The sequence below is a fragment of the Branchiostoma floridae genome, chromosome 14 (assembly GCF_000003815.2).
Source record: "Branchiostoma floridae strain S238N-H82 chromosome 14, Bfl_VNyyK, whole genome shotgun sequence".
In the NCBI taxonomy this organism is placed as follows: domain Eukaryota; kingdom Metazoa; phylum Chordata; class Leptocardii; order Amphioxiformes; family Branchiostomatidae; genus Branchiostoma; species Branchiostoma floridae.
The window spans coordinates 3,774,221-3,786,923 of NC_049992.1; the positions used below are offsets into that span (position 1 = coordinate 3,774,221).

A 12,703-nucleotide genomic window follows, 5' to 3' on the forward strand; every position below is an offset into this window, starting at 1 on the left:
GGTGGATACCGGTAACCATGGAGATTGATCAGGCATTGAGCACCTTTAGACAGGGCTACTTCAGTAAGCACATCGGCGTCTTAGCGGTTTAAGCAGCAGTTTGTAAGACAGTTGAGTGCACTCCAAGAATGCCATTCGATGCTTGGGGAGATTGAAGACATCCGTCTTGGAAATCGATTATCTTTGCACCACATGGATCACAAAGGGTGCCTTTCGCACAAGTTTTCTCTTGACATTGGAAAGGTGGGGACGGATGTGTGGTGAGAGAACTCTTTGCCGATCTTAAGCTGTAGACATAAGACTATAATCCACGTGACTTGGTGTGAATGCTCAATGATTTCCATGGTGAAAACTAGCCTGATTAAATCTCGCTTATAGCAGCCAACCCAACATCTGGGGGGCTGGAGGGGCTGGTTACAGCCCTGGACAGCAGAGTTTGTGTCACACAGACTACGTAAAAACCAGCAGTTGATGGTACAGGCTGCCAAACACACAGCTGTTCGGGATATGAAACGATCTCGCATTTCCAAAGACTGCCAGAAGACGGATTCTCGCCATGTGAGTGGTAGCATTAGATATTCAATGTTGTAGGCTGCTCGTGTGATCCCAAAGTTTGCCACAAGGCGGAGGATTTGATGAGTTCACCCCACTGGCAGGAACAGCCGCCCGGTGTTATAAGCTACCAAGCTCTGGTGATGCACTCCCGGCGGCAGGCGTCCGGTGGCTTGTCCCGATGCGCAGAGCTGAAATAACATGAAACAAAAAACTGAGAATAACATAATCTCCAAGCAGGTCCAACGGCGACAGTAGCTTTGGGCCAAGCAATATTCAGTCGGCTAGACATTGTTTGTCGCATGGATACTGTTGCCCTAATGCCGTTGAATCTACTTGGAGATTAAAGTAGTGCTTTTCTCCGGATCTGATCTTACCACTAGAATATGTGTCCTTAACAATATACAGCCGTCTGAATATTAATTGTCCCATATATGGATATTGTTGCCTTGGCACAGTTGAATCTGCTTGGAGATTAAGAGTAACGCTCTTCTGGATCATTTCGAATTGGCAGAGTAGCCGTTTCTACCAGTAGAGATCCCTATTTGAGTCTCTGATCAGGATGCACCAAATAGCATTTACGCAAGCAACTGCTTAGATATGATTTTAGAAACGGTCGAATGGTCAGATCAGGATAATGTCCCATTTATAAATCCTATTTTCAAGTCAGTCCATTGACCCTGACCCATTGGCACGTATACAAGTTTTAAAGTTCTCACTGCCCGTCTGTCGTTTAAAGAGATATATTCAAGTTTACACAGACTCCGATTTGGCTCTCTATCCAGATGGCTATCTCTACTCAGACATTTGTTATCTAACCAGGCCTTTTCAGCTCCATCCCCATGCTCCCGTGCATGTTATGAAAAAACAGGATAAGAACATTCTTCTCTAGGATGAAAGAAATTGTTACCATCTATATGTGATAAAAAGATACATATATGTTTAATTCTAACTTTGATAAGCGCCAGCAGGCGAAAGTATCCCCTGGCTGCATAGATAAATGAAAAAAATTGCGACTTAGAAAAAAAGTAGTAGCATTGTATGCCATGGGCATAACTCGTATATTAAAAACATGTAGACGAGACCTGTCCTACTCTAAGGTCGTAGCTGTATAATCTATTGATCTTGCCTTTGGCATCTCAATGTTTGAATTAGCTATAGAACACGCGAATAGCAATTCATGATCAAGGTTTGACAATACACTTTAACCGTCACCAATGAAAAGTTGATAGCCATCATATTTTAAGTGGATTAATAATTACCAACTAAGCATTTTATCCAGTCAGGATATACTCTATTATATTGTCAGTGCTTTTATGGTAAATACGAAACGGGCTACACCAACTAGAAATAGAATATGTTAAGTCAATTTCCTTTTATCACCGATGCGTATTTGAAATAAGAAACATCCTACACGAAGATCGTTCCGTTGACCGTGAAATTCGAGAACTCAAAAAGACTTGTATGTAGCCATCTCGACGTTAATTTACCTACAAGACGAAACCGAAGGCGCCCATTTCACTGTTTGATTCATGTGCTAATTCTCCGACCGCTTTGACTTGCGGACCAAAGTGAGGAGAGAATCCTCGTCTCACTTGTGATTTAAACATGTTAGGCTGTATGGTGTCATGTCTAGTTCTGAGTAATGAGCACAGGTTTGAGCTTAGGGCGCAGCTCATAGTTAAAACGCGCACGTCTTTCCCGTCTTCTGAAGTCTCTGCTGTATAATGACACCGGTTTATTGGACTTGCCGCTGGCAGCTCAGTCCCTGGATTATGTTATAGTTGTCAGAAAGCAGGCGTATGAATCACACAACGTTACCTTACGGCTACTGGGACTGAATCTAAAGATGTCCGGCGACACTCATGATATTGAGTGAAGATAAATTTAAGATATGTGAGAATTGTCCCAACCGTGGCCTGTTGACTTTGTCTGAATTTGCCTCTGTATATTTGGAGCACTTGGGAATGTAAATAAGAGTGACTACCGGATATAGGAGAATTTTCGTTTTCGGAACAGTTTTCGAAAGAGTTACTACCGTGCGTTGATAATTAATGACAAAGTCGGCATCTTAGGTCTAGTTCAGTCAACGAATATGGCGGCTGTCTACGTGACGTCATAATTGTGACGTCATTTCCACATAACCTGGAGTTGAAGCATCTGCTAGAGATTTTTTTTTGTACCTTTTGGTGAGAAGGAGAATCTGACGTAGTTGGAGGGGAACAGGCCTATCCTGCCCCGCAGGTAACCCAAGCACCAGCCGCCATCTTCCCCCTCCAGCACCTCGATGACGTCATCCACCTCCAAGCGTAGCTCGTTCTCTTCCCGCGGCAGGTAGGAGTAAACCGCGCGGGCATGCCGCCTTTCTGTGAAACACAGCAACAAAAAGGTATCAAAAGTTGGAAAAAACAAATGACGCGTACGGGAACAGCGCCTTTGTGAAACACGTTCACAGAATGTTTAAGTTTCCAGAAAACAGAAATGTTTTTATCATCGATGTTTTGAGATTTTTCGGTGGCGATGGTAACTTCCTGATTATGCATTGTCTGTATGTTTGTTCGTTTGTTTGTATAAGAGACGAAATAGATACTGGTCGACATGCTTAAACCGTAGTAAAGTATCTCGGTTTACTTTTTCTTTCAAAGTTTTATTCCATAAGGTACAGAAACACTGTAGGGGGCCAAATCCTTAAACATTATATGCGCATAAGGTGTGAAGCTCGGCACTAAAAGCCCTCCAGGGCTAGATGATCCCCTCTGCCCGTAGACTTGTCAGTCCAACCTTTATCATACCTCCATGCACGCTCTGGGCCGGTACTGCTGTGTTAATGATCACCCTTACTGCATGTTCATGTATGGCCGGAGGGCTACATGCATGAGCGACCGTCTAAAGGTCCAAGAGCGACAATCGCTCAATCTGTCAATCAGTTAAATGGTTTATTGATAAAACACATCGCATTCGAGGACTGACCTGCATGTTGATATATATGGAGAGCTAAGATGCTCGATCGTGTAATAAGGATGCCATAACAAATTTAACACCGGTTAACAAAGTCAAACTTTACAACAGGAGTTTGTCGACCCCAGCCCCCAAGGAAAGCCCCCCTCCCCCAAACGCTGAATCATGAAATGACCAGATCGTAAAAGTCAGGACTTAGGTTATACGTTATCTTTAGGGTCTTAGCCCGCGCAACATTGAGGAATCTAACGGAGGGAACAAGGGGCCAATTCCTGGCTTAGGTACTGAGGCACGTACATATAGAGACTCGCGACAGCGAGACGACCGGGCCAATCGGGAAGGTTACTAACTTTTCTGTCCCAGCGTTCTCCGGATGGTGTTGATGCCACCGTTGCAGGCTGTTCCGTTCGGGGGCTTGTCTGTTGGGGGTAAACAAGGCAATGTTATATAGAAATGATCCTATATCGTGTGAAAATGTGGGCAATTTTGATAACAGCTCACCAGTGCCATAGTCTCATCGGTCTTACGGACCACGATACACTCAACATAAGTGATATATTATTCCTTTTTCTCGGCCAAAATGAATGTTAGCAAGGCCATGATTGACAGTCTATCTCGAGCAGGCCAGGAAATGGGTCCAATGGAATATACAACTAACGTTAATTGGTTTGGGTCAATATGCAGGCACACAGAACTAACGTTGAACTAACGGTGAACTGCTAATTGTTGTTTTCAATGGAACAAATATTTTCTATCGACTGACCTGTATCTTTCCGATGATGATGATCATGACGATAGTTAGCTGTCGATGCAAATTTATGATAATTAGCAAAGACACATCTATACTCGTTTACCAGTTTTTAGCTGTCGTGGTCAATTTTGTTACACAGGATCACGTACCAGGCGTTGTTACGTGGGGTGAAGTTGTAGATCTTGTGACGTAGCCTGACGTAGCAGGAGTGTTTACGTAGCGTGTTGTGACGTGTGGTGACGTGGCAGGTGGTGTGACGTAAGGTGCTGATGCGTACGGAGACGGCTCCGCTGTTCCTTCCACACGAGCTGGCTGTTGTCTGACCGCCTTAGGGTAGACCGGGATCCGTTTCTTCCCGCACTGAAGCCGCCGCCTCCGCACGATGTAAGTGGACAGCGCGACGCAGACCACGATCGCCAGGACACTGTCTGTAGCACCAACCACAACCGCTAGGGTCGAGATGCCGATCCCCAGTCTGGACTCTGTGAGGCAACGCCAAAAGCGGTCAGAGAAGGCCTGAAAGAGTCTTGAGTCACATGACGGTTAATGCAATGTTTTATTTTACATTTTCAACGTTTAAAAAGCGTTTAGATATATGGCAGAAAAATATTAACTGACACCCTTTTATTAGACCCAAATGATGATAAACCTAAACGTAATTCATTTTTCTTAGTATTGAACATAACGACAGGGACTGTATTGGGCCCTCGGTAGCGATGTAGTGTGGCATTGAGTCCTATAGCATGAGCTTGAGGTACCAGCTTTAATGCATGTTCTTTGCAGTGAATAGAATATCATGTTACATAACGCGTACCTCTGATGGTGACCTGCAGTGACCTTGAGGACCCCCTCCCCACCCGGTTGCTGGTCCTGCACCAGTAGGTCCCGCTGTCATTCACCGTGACGTCACGCAGCTGCAGGGTGGAGGTCCAGGCGTCCCTGGTCAGGCGGCTTGACGTGCTTGGCAGCCACACCCCGTCACGTGACCAGGTGATGTTGGGAGGGGGGTTCCCGTCTGTCACGCACTGCAGGGTGATGTGGTCGGACACCGTGGCCGTGACGGAGTCTGAGATGCTCAGGACGGACGACGGATCTGCAATAAAGCAAATGGACATAAAACTACAGCCTTCGCGGTATTAATGTCCCATACTGGCACGTGACTACAGTGGCGGTCACGGAGTCTGAGATACTCAGGACTGATGACGGATCTGTAACAAAGCAAAGGAATGCAAAACTACAGCCTTCTTCGATATTAATGTCCAATACTGGCACTTGACTACAGTGTGGGACGTTCAGGACTGACAAGGGATCTGCAACAAACCATAGGAAGACAAAACTACAATCTTCTTCGGTATTAATGTCCCATACTGGCACGTGGCTACAGTGTCGTGCACGGAGTCTTAGATGCTCAGGACTGACGACGGATCTGTAACAAAGCCAAGGAACAGAAAAGTACAACCTTCTTCAGTATTAATGCCCCATACTGGCACGCGACTCCAGCGTCGGACGCGGAGTCAGAAATATTTGAGGACGGAAGATGGATCTGAGACAAGGACAGACGTGGTCGTGAAAAGACATAACGACTTTAAATTAGTTCCGTTTATACATCCTTTTTGTGATGACCCACTTCATTAGGCACGTCAATGTACGGGCGCTCGGGCCAAGCAATTTAAGTCCCGTATCTCCCCCAGACACCGTGTGTCGAACCTGCCTGGAAGTTTGTACAAACCTACCTAAGTAGTGCTGTTCGGGAATCACGACATTTATTTCTGTCATATAAAATAGATAGTTGCATGAAGAGGCTATGCAAGATAGTTTATTGCAGTGCTAGTGGCACTCAGTTGTAAATGAAGCGGTTTCGACATGATACCCGGTATTGATTTACAGCCCTGTACATCGCTGTTGAAACCCGGGTGCCGGGTTGTTTCTGCGCGGGAAGCCCTGATCTGATTTGTTCTCCATTGCCCAGCGCCAGTTCTTGTTACCTCACCTGTCAGCTATGCTTATGGATAACCTGATTAGTGTCCTTGTTAACTGTTCTCTACTGATAACGTGATTGGTTGCGTTATTCGCTGTCTGCGGGATAAAAGAGCCGACTCATTAACACCCATCGCCAGCCGCAGAACTGTGTCTTACAGCGCCAGACTGTCAGGGCTGCCCCAGTCTCGTCCATTAGGTCTCTAAATCAACTTACTGTAGGCCATAGCAGGAAAGTTTTATGGATAACATCTACGCGCACATGGATTTTTTTTCTCTTCAGTGATACTTTGAGTGTACTTGTAGAAGTAACAGCCTTGAGTACAATTAAAGACTTGACAGTAGTATGGTAGCCTTGAGTCAATGAGTGTAGTTGCAGAAGTGACACTAGTGAGACGTATCTCTAGGGGTGATGTTATGCTTGTGTCACTTCTACAACAACACTCAAGGCTACCACACTAGTGTCTCTTCTGCAAGTATACTCTAGAGGAATGGAATACTGGTTGGCCCTGATTCTAACCACGTTTTGTCACTTCAAGTTTTATAACCGGGTCAGTATTTCGAAGATTTAGGGATAGGGATTTTTCCCTTTCGCACTCGTGTAGTATTCTTGGAGTTTACAGTGGGCGACATCCATAATCTCGACTTGCTGCGGCTTAAATCAACTTACTCTGCCATTACGACTTCAGCACTTCCCTGGGATCTCGACAGTTCACGTGCGCGCCCACGGGGACTGATGGCGCTATCGACTGGGGAGGGGAATCAATGTGGCCGTAAGGATAATCGATCCGACCCCCGGGATAATCTAGCCGTGAACCGTAATCCTATCTGTGCTGATCAATGTTGCAGTAACGCGCAGCTGGGGCACGATGGATGCTGTCCCGAGCAGGACGGTGGAAATGTAATGTATTTTATCGCAGTGTGTCGCGCATACCCGGTAAACTACCTCGTGCATGGCGTACCGCCCTAGCCTGGGTGTCATCCGGGTAGCATATACTAGTAGTTCGCATACCCGGTAAACTATACTTCATGCATTGCTTAATGCACCGGATCTGTGCGTATACCGAAAAGCACAGTTCGTTTGTTTGTTTGTTTGCTTGTTTGTTTGTTTGAACCTTTGCTTATACACGAAAGTTCAAATCGGCCTGCAGGCATGAATGAATAGGCAACGGTCAGACAAAGTATATGACAGAGATACAGTTTACATCACAAGTCTTAATGAGTCTTATGACTGCATACCCAGACTGATTTTTTTTATCCACAAGTACACACCTTGAAGGACCCCTATTCTTTTCTTTAACGGGACGTCCATTTTGTGCCCCTTCCGACGAAAATCCCTACCCTAAGCCTTAAGGCCAGTTCACACAAAGAAACCTTTTGGTCGTACGACGATAACATAAGCCAAACTCGTCCTTCAACTTTCTGTTCACACGCACGAACCCTGAGTGAAGTGAGAAAATTGGTGTAAAGTGCCTTTCCCAGGGGCACCACATCGGAGCATGTCAGAGAATATGTACATGTATGTGTGTTTTATATCACAGGCGGCTGTCACGGGGCTTATAGCTCATGATTCACGTCATAGAGTCCAGGAGATTAATGTGTGTATTAACGCTGAATACTTTATCTGCGGGCGATGACTGGAATTGAAAGGCGTGTGTATAATTCATCAGGCTTGTCAGTAGGGCATGTAATGAACACGCCTCCGCACTGATAGGTGAAGATTGATTTCACGCTAACCCCAGATGGATACTTATACCGCAACATCTATAAATGGATGTGATGATTACGTTACTTCCTTCACACGTACGTTTTTCACGTCGTGTACGTCTTATCTGATAATGGTAACTTGATAACAACGTTAGAGATGCCTATTTATACTTCTATATCTATTATGCAAGCAATTACCTTAAGCTATCTGTGAATATACGGTGGCTGCGTGTTATCTGACAAATGCAGCTTGATAGAAATAAGCACGACGTTTTGATTGATAACAGTGGAAGATCCTTACAATAAACGTTCAGGGCGAGGCTTGCTCTGACGACAGTGACCACGTGATCTGCCACGCATGCGTACACCCCGGAGTCTGCCCTGCCCACGTGACGTATGTGGAGGGCGGGTCTCTGAAGGTTCCCGCCGACGAACTTGGTGTGAGACCCTGAAGTGTCAATCATCACGCCGTTCTTCTCCCAGTGCAGTGACGTCACGTTTGGTTTGGCACCCTGCACTGCGCATGTCAGAAGAGCTGGTTTCCCCCAAGCGGTGACGTAGGGGTTGGACGGACCCACTCTCAATGTAGGAGGGACTGGACAGAATAAAAGAGAACACACGGCATGAGCATTACGTCTATCAGAACATATCACTTTTATACTGGTCTAAATCAGTTAATCTCTGCAAAGAGGCTATGCAGTACGAAAAAAAGAAGAAGAAATGAGATAGTATATATGAGATAGTTCCAAGGGATACAGTGCCTGTACAAGTAGGTAAGCTTGAAATTCTCTTGACTAAATTTAGATCTTGTATACACCCTCATAAGAGCAGCGTACGCTATAGATATCAGTGCAAGCACCCAGACACCTTTGGCCCCCTACCAGAACAAGCACCCAGACACCTTTGACCCCCCAACTAGAGCCGCTTGACCGCTGTATGTAATGCATGGACTGACATGCCCATATCAACTAGCTGTAAGAAAAACTGACATAAACGCACCCATAAGGAAGAGTTGAACCTGTCCCTCGCTGCTGCCGACCCCCTCCACAGACACAGACAGGATGTACTTCCCCTCGTCTGCAGGTTTGGTGCGGGCGATCCTCAGGGACGCCTGGTCCTCTAGAGAAGTCCTGCCGACGTAATCTCCGTACGACTCCCTGGTCTGGAGAGGAGGGTAGTAGGAGAAGATCTGCGTGCGGGAGGTCGGTTCTCTGGGGTCCAGTTTGTACCAGGCGATGTTCATGACCCTCCTGTCGGTGCTGAAGGTGGCGGGGAGGGTCACGGGGTCTCCCAGGGTGCCATACGTCACTTCCGGTAGTGTCAGATTAACTCCAGAAGAGGCTGTACACACTGCTGAAGAGAGAGACAAAAATACAGAACGTAAAATGACTTGCTTTTAACGTGTCATTTTATCAACCATAGTATATATAGACGTCTAGACATCATCATCATCACCATCTGGTCGTGCTGATTGCACGGATGAACATGACTCCCTCCCTCCATCCATCTGGATCCCTAGCCTCTATAGCCTTGGGCAGATCTTTCACTATCCAGAGACCAAGTTTGATATTCTATTTAAGAAACATGTTGTCTACAGTTCACCATATATCACAACTCCGTACGTTAAGTGTAAGTGAATCTATAACTTTATAAACTATCTTGTCGTCTATCATGTCGAACTTCGACTTTGAAAGTTTGTATTCAAGACACGCGTCGCCAGCCACGTTATTTTATGAATGCACTTTCAGTCACCCTTTTCATTTTACGAATGCACTCTCAGTCTCGCTCTTCTCGTTCGTCGTTTTGTTAACCATAGGATATCCAGAGACAAACTTCAATGTTTTATATTTAAAAAAGTTCTTGTTTATAGTTGACCACATATGGCAACTCTTTATGGTGAGTGAAAATGAATCTATAACCTTATAAAACTATATCTTGTCGTCGTCAGTACTGAAACTTTAAATGTTTATATTCAAGACACGGTTCGCCAGCCACGTTATTTTATGAATGCACTTTCAGTCTCCCTCCATTATAGTCTTTACAACGCCTGGCGTTATCCCTTGGGATCAGTGATGGTAATCTCAGCCATTGGAGAAGTCGTCAGCTTCTGTAACAGCAACGTTTGATCTTCCAGTGATGCGGCCAATACTGGTGGACAGGTTTAGCATTTATAGGCACATAAGCACTTGGCTATTTGTGTAGGCGCTGGCGTTAAACGAAAAGTGATAGCAACGAGCTATTTATAAAGATAAACATTAGGGTAATACAGGTGATGTGGCCAATAGAGGTTTAAGGTTTACTAACTCATGAGTACTCATTGTATTTGTACCACCGTACCCTGGCGCCGGAAGAAAATGATAGCAACGATTTATTTATAAAGATAAACATTGGGGTAATACAGATGATGTGGGTATGCGGCCAATAGAGGTTTAACATTTACTAACTCATGAGTACTCACTGTATTTGTATCACTCTGGCGTCGGAAAATTGATAGCAACTAGCTGTTTATAAACACAAACATAGAGCAAATAGGACAAATATGATCAAGTGATGAGACCAAAAGTATTGGACAGGATTATTGGTTATTGACACACGAGTACTCGGGGATTTGTGCAGGCGCCGGCGTTAAAGGAAAAATGATAACAATAAGCTATTTATAAAGATAAACATTGGATCCATAAGGACTTATATGATGTAAGCTTGCGGGCAGTACAGCTTTAACGCTTACTAACTCGAAAGCACTGTCAGTATCTGTACAACACATAAACACTCTGGCATTAGTAAAGCGCTGGCATCAAACAAACGTGATAACAACAAACGATTTATAAAGATAAACATTAAAGGCATCAGCGTGCGTATGATCTAGGTATCTTGCCAACACACGTTTAACGCTTTCTAGCTCATAAGCACTGGCATTTGTACAGCAATGGTATCAAAGACAAGTGATAACCAAAAGCTACTCATAAAGATAAACAAAGAGTCATACGGACATAAGCTAAATATGCCCGGGGGGCGCCCGCACGACGTACCCAATATTATTGGACAGGTTTAACGTTACTGAGGTCATTAGCACTCCTGGTATTTGTACAGCAATGGTATCAAAGACAAGAGATAACCAAAAGCTATTCATAAAGATACACATACAGTCATACGCCGGACATAGGTTGAGTATGCCCCCGCCATATGACCAATACTATTGGACAGATTTAACGTTACTGAGGTCATTAGCACTCCTGGTATTTGTACAGCAATTTATCAAGGATAAGAGATAACTCAAAGCTATTCATAAAGATAAACATAGAGTCATACGGGCATAAGTTGAATATGCCCACGCCTTGTGACCAACAATATTGGACAGGTTTAATGTTACTTAGGCCATAAGCATTCCTATGTACTAGTACAGCGTTGGCTTCAAGAGGAAATTAACAACGACGTGCAATTCATAAAGATAGACATTGGAACTATCAGGACCTAATACCTACAATCTATGTTTGTGGCCAATACATGTTTATCGCATTATGGCTCACGAGCACAAACTGATTACTTATAAACAAGCTAAAAAGTGTAGCGATAAGGACATATCATCATCATCAAGGACATATACGATTTTACAATGCGACCTAATTCTATTTATTAAGAAGTTTGCGATTTACTGGTTAGCAAGCACTCTCTGGTACGTGTACAACGCCGATGTTGAGAGAAAAATGATAACAACCTGATATTTGTAAAAAGAAAATATGCTCTTTGGGGCCATTATGGCATGTATGGTGTAGCGATGTGACGAAATACTGTTGGACAGGTTTAAACTTTTAATGGCAAATAAGAACTCTGGTGCTGTCGTCAAAACAAAAGTAGCAACAAGGAGCTTCTTACAAAGATAAACATGGACGCATCAGGGAACGTATGGTGAAGGTTTGCGGCCGAAACAGGTTTAACGTTTAGATATTTGAGCCATCATCGCGATGTGATCAATACTATTGGACAGGTTTAACGCTTATTGGCACATACGCCCTCTGTGGTACTTGTACAGCCCTGGCGTCGAAAGAGAATTGATGAAAGGCGCCATTTATAAAGCTAAACGCTTCAGTCACCCGAGAATCTATACAAGTCTTAAGAACATATTCCCAGTGCAGTTTGGCGTATGGCGCGGCGAATAGACTCTGCACCTGACGTGTCTGAAATGACTAAGGCCCCTTTCCACTAGACGGCGATCGCGCTGCGCTCTCACTGCGACCTAAATAGGATATGTCTAACCTTCGCTTTCACACTGGGCATATCACACAAAACGTTAAAGTGTGACTAAGAAGACAACAAAACACACAAAGTGTAAAAAGATTCGTTTCTTTTCTATAGAATTCGTTGAGCGATCTGTCAAATTTGAGGTCGAAGAGAGAGCGCGGCGAGAGCGCTGTCCTCGTGAAAAGGGGGTATTCTTTATTTCTTTATTTCAGGAACTCACCGACCTATATGAAACAAAGACAAACGTGAAAAACATAGAATATGTACAGACAGTATTAGCGTGCCTCACAAACTGACAGCCACATAAGCGTCATTGAGACCGGAGAAAAAGTGATAACAACGAGCTATTTATAAAGAAGATCTCTACGGACGTTTCTGTCGATATTTGCCGGTACGAGCCCTCCATGCACTAATTCCCGATCCAACAGCCGTTTGCTGACCATCAGGCGCGGTGATTAGAATCTGCTCCATGAAGAGGAGGGTTTATGTCACCACTCAAGTCGTGGAGGGGTTTACTGG

At 44.5% G+C, this 12,703-nt stretch overlaps 1 protein-coding gene across 1 annotated transcript in view; it reads right to left on the reverse strand.

Annotated features, from left to right (window-relative positions):
• Positions 1 to 3,855: 3,855 nt before the first annotated feature.
• The window catches only part of LOC118430926 (hemicentin-2-like), a 30,438-nt gene continuing 21,590 nt past the window's right edge, over positions 3,856 to 12,703 (reverse strand). The window contains exons 2-7 of the mRNA XM_035841955.1: positions 8,945 to 9,298; positions 8,247 to 8,540; positions 5,416 to 5,469; positions 5,076 to 5,354; positions 4,411 to 4,743; positions 3,856 to 3,929 (exon numbers count right to left, since the gene is read on the reverse strand). Of these exons, the coding sequence (XP_035697848.1) occupies positions 3,856 to 3,929; positions 4,411 to 4,743; positions 5,076 to 5,354; positions 5,416 to 5,469; positions 8,247 to 8,540; positions 8,945 to 9,298 (1,388 nt within the window). The remainder of the gene's footprint in view (positions 3,930 to 4,410; positions 4,744 to 5,075; positions 5,355 to 5,415; positions 5,470 to 8,246; positions 8,541 to 8,944; positions 9,299 to 12,703) is intronic.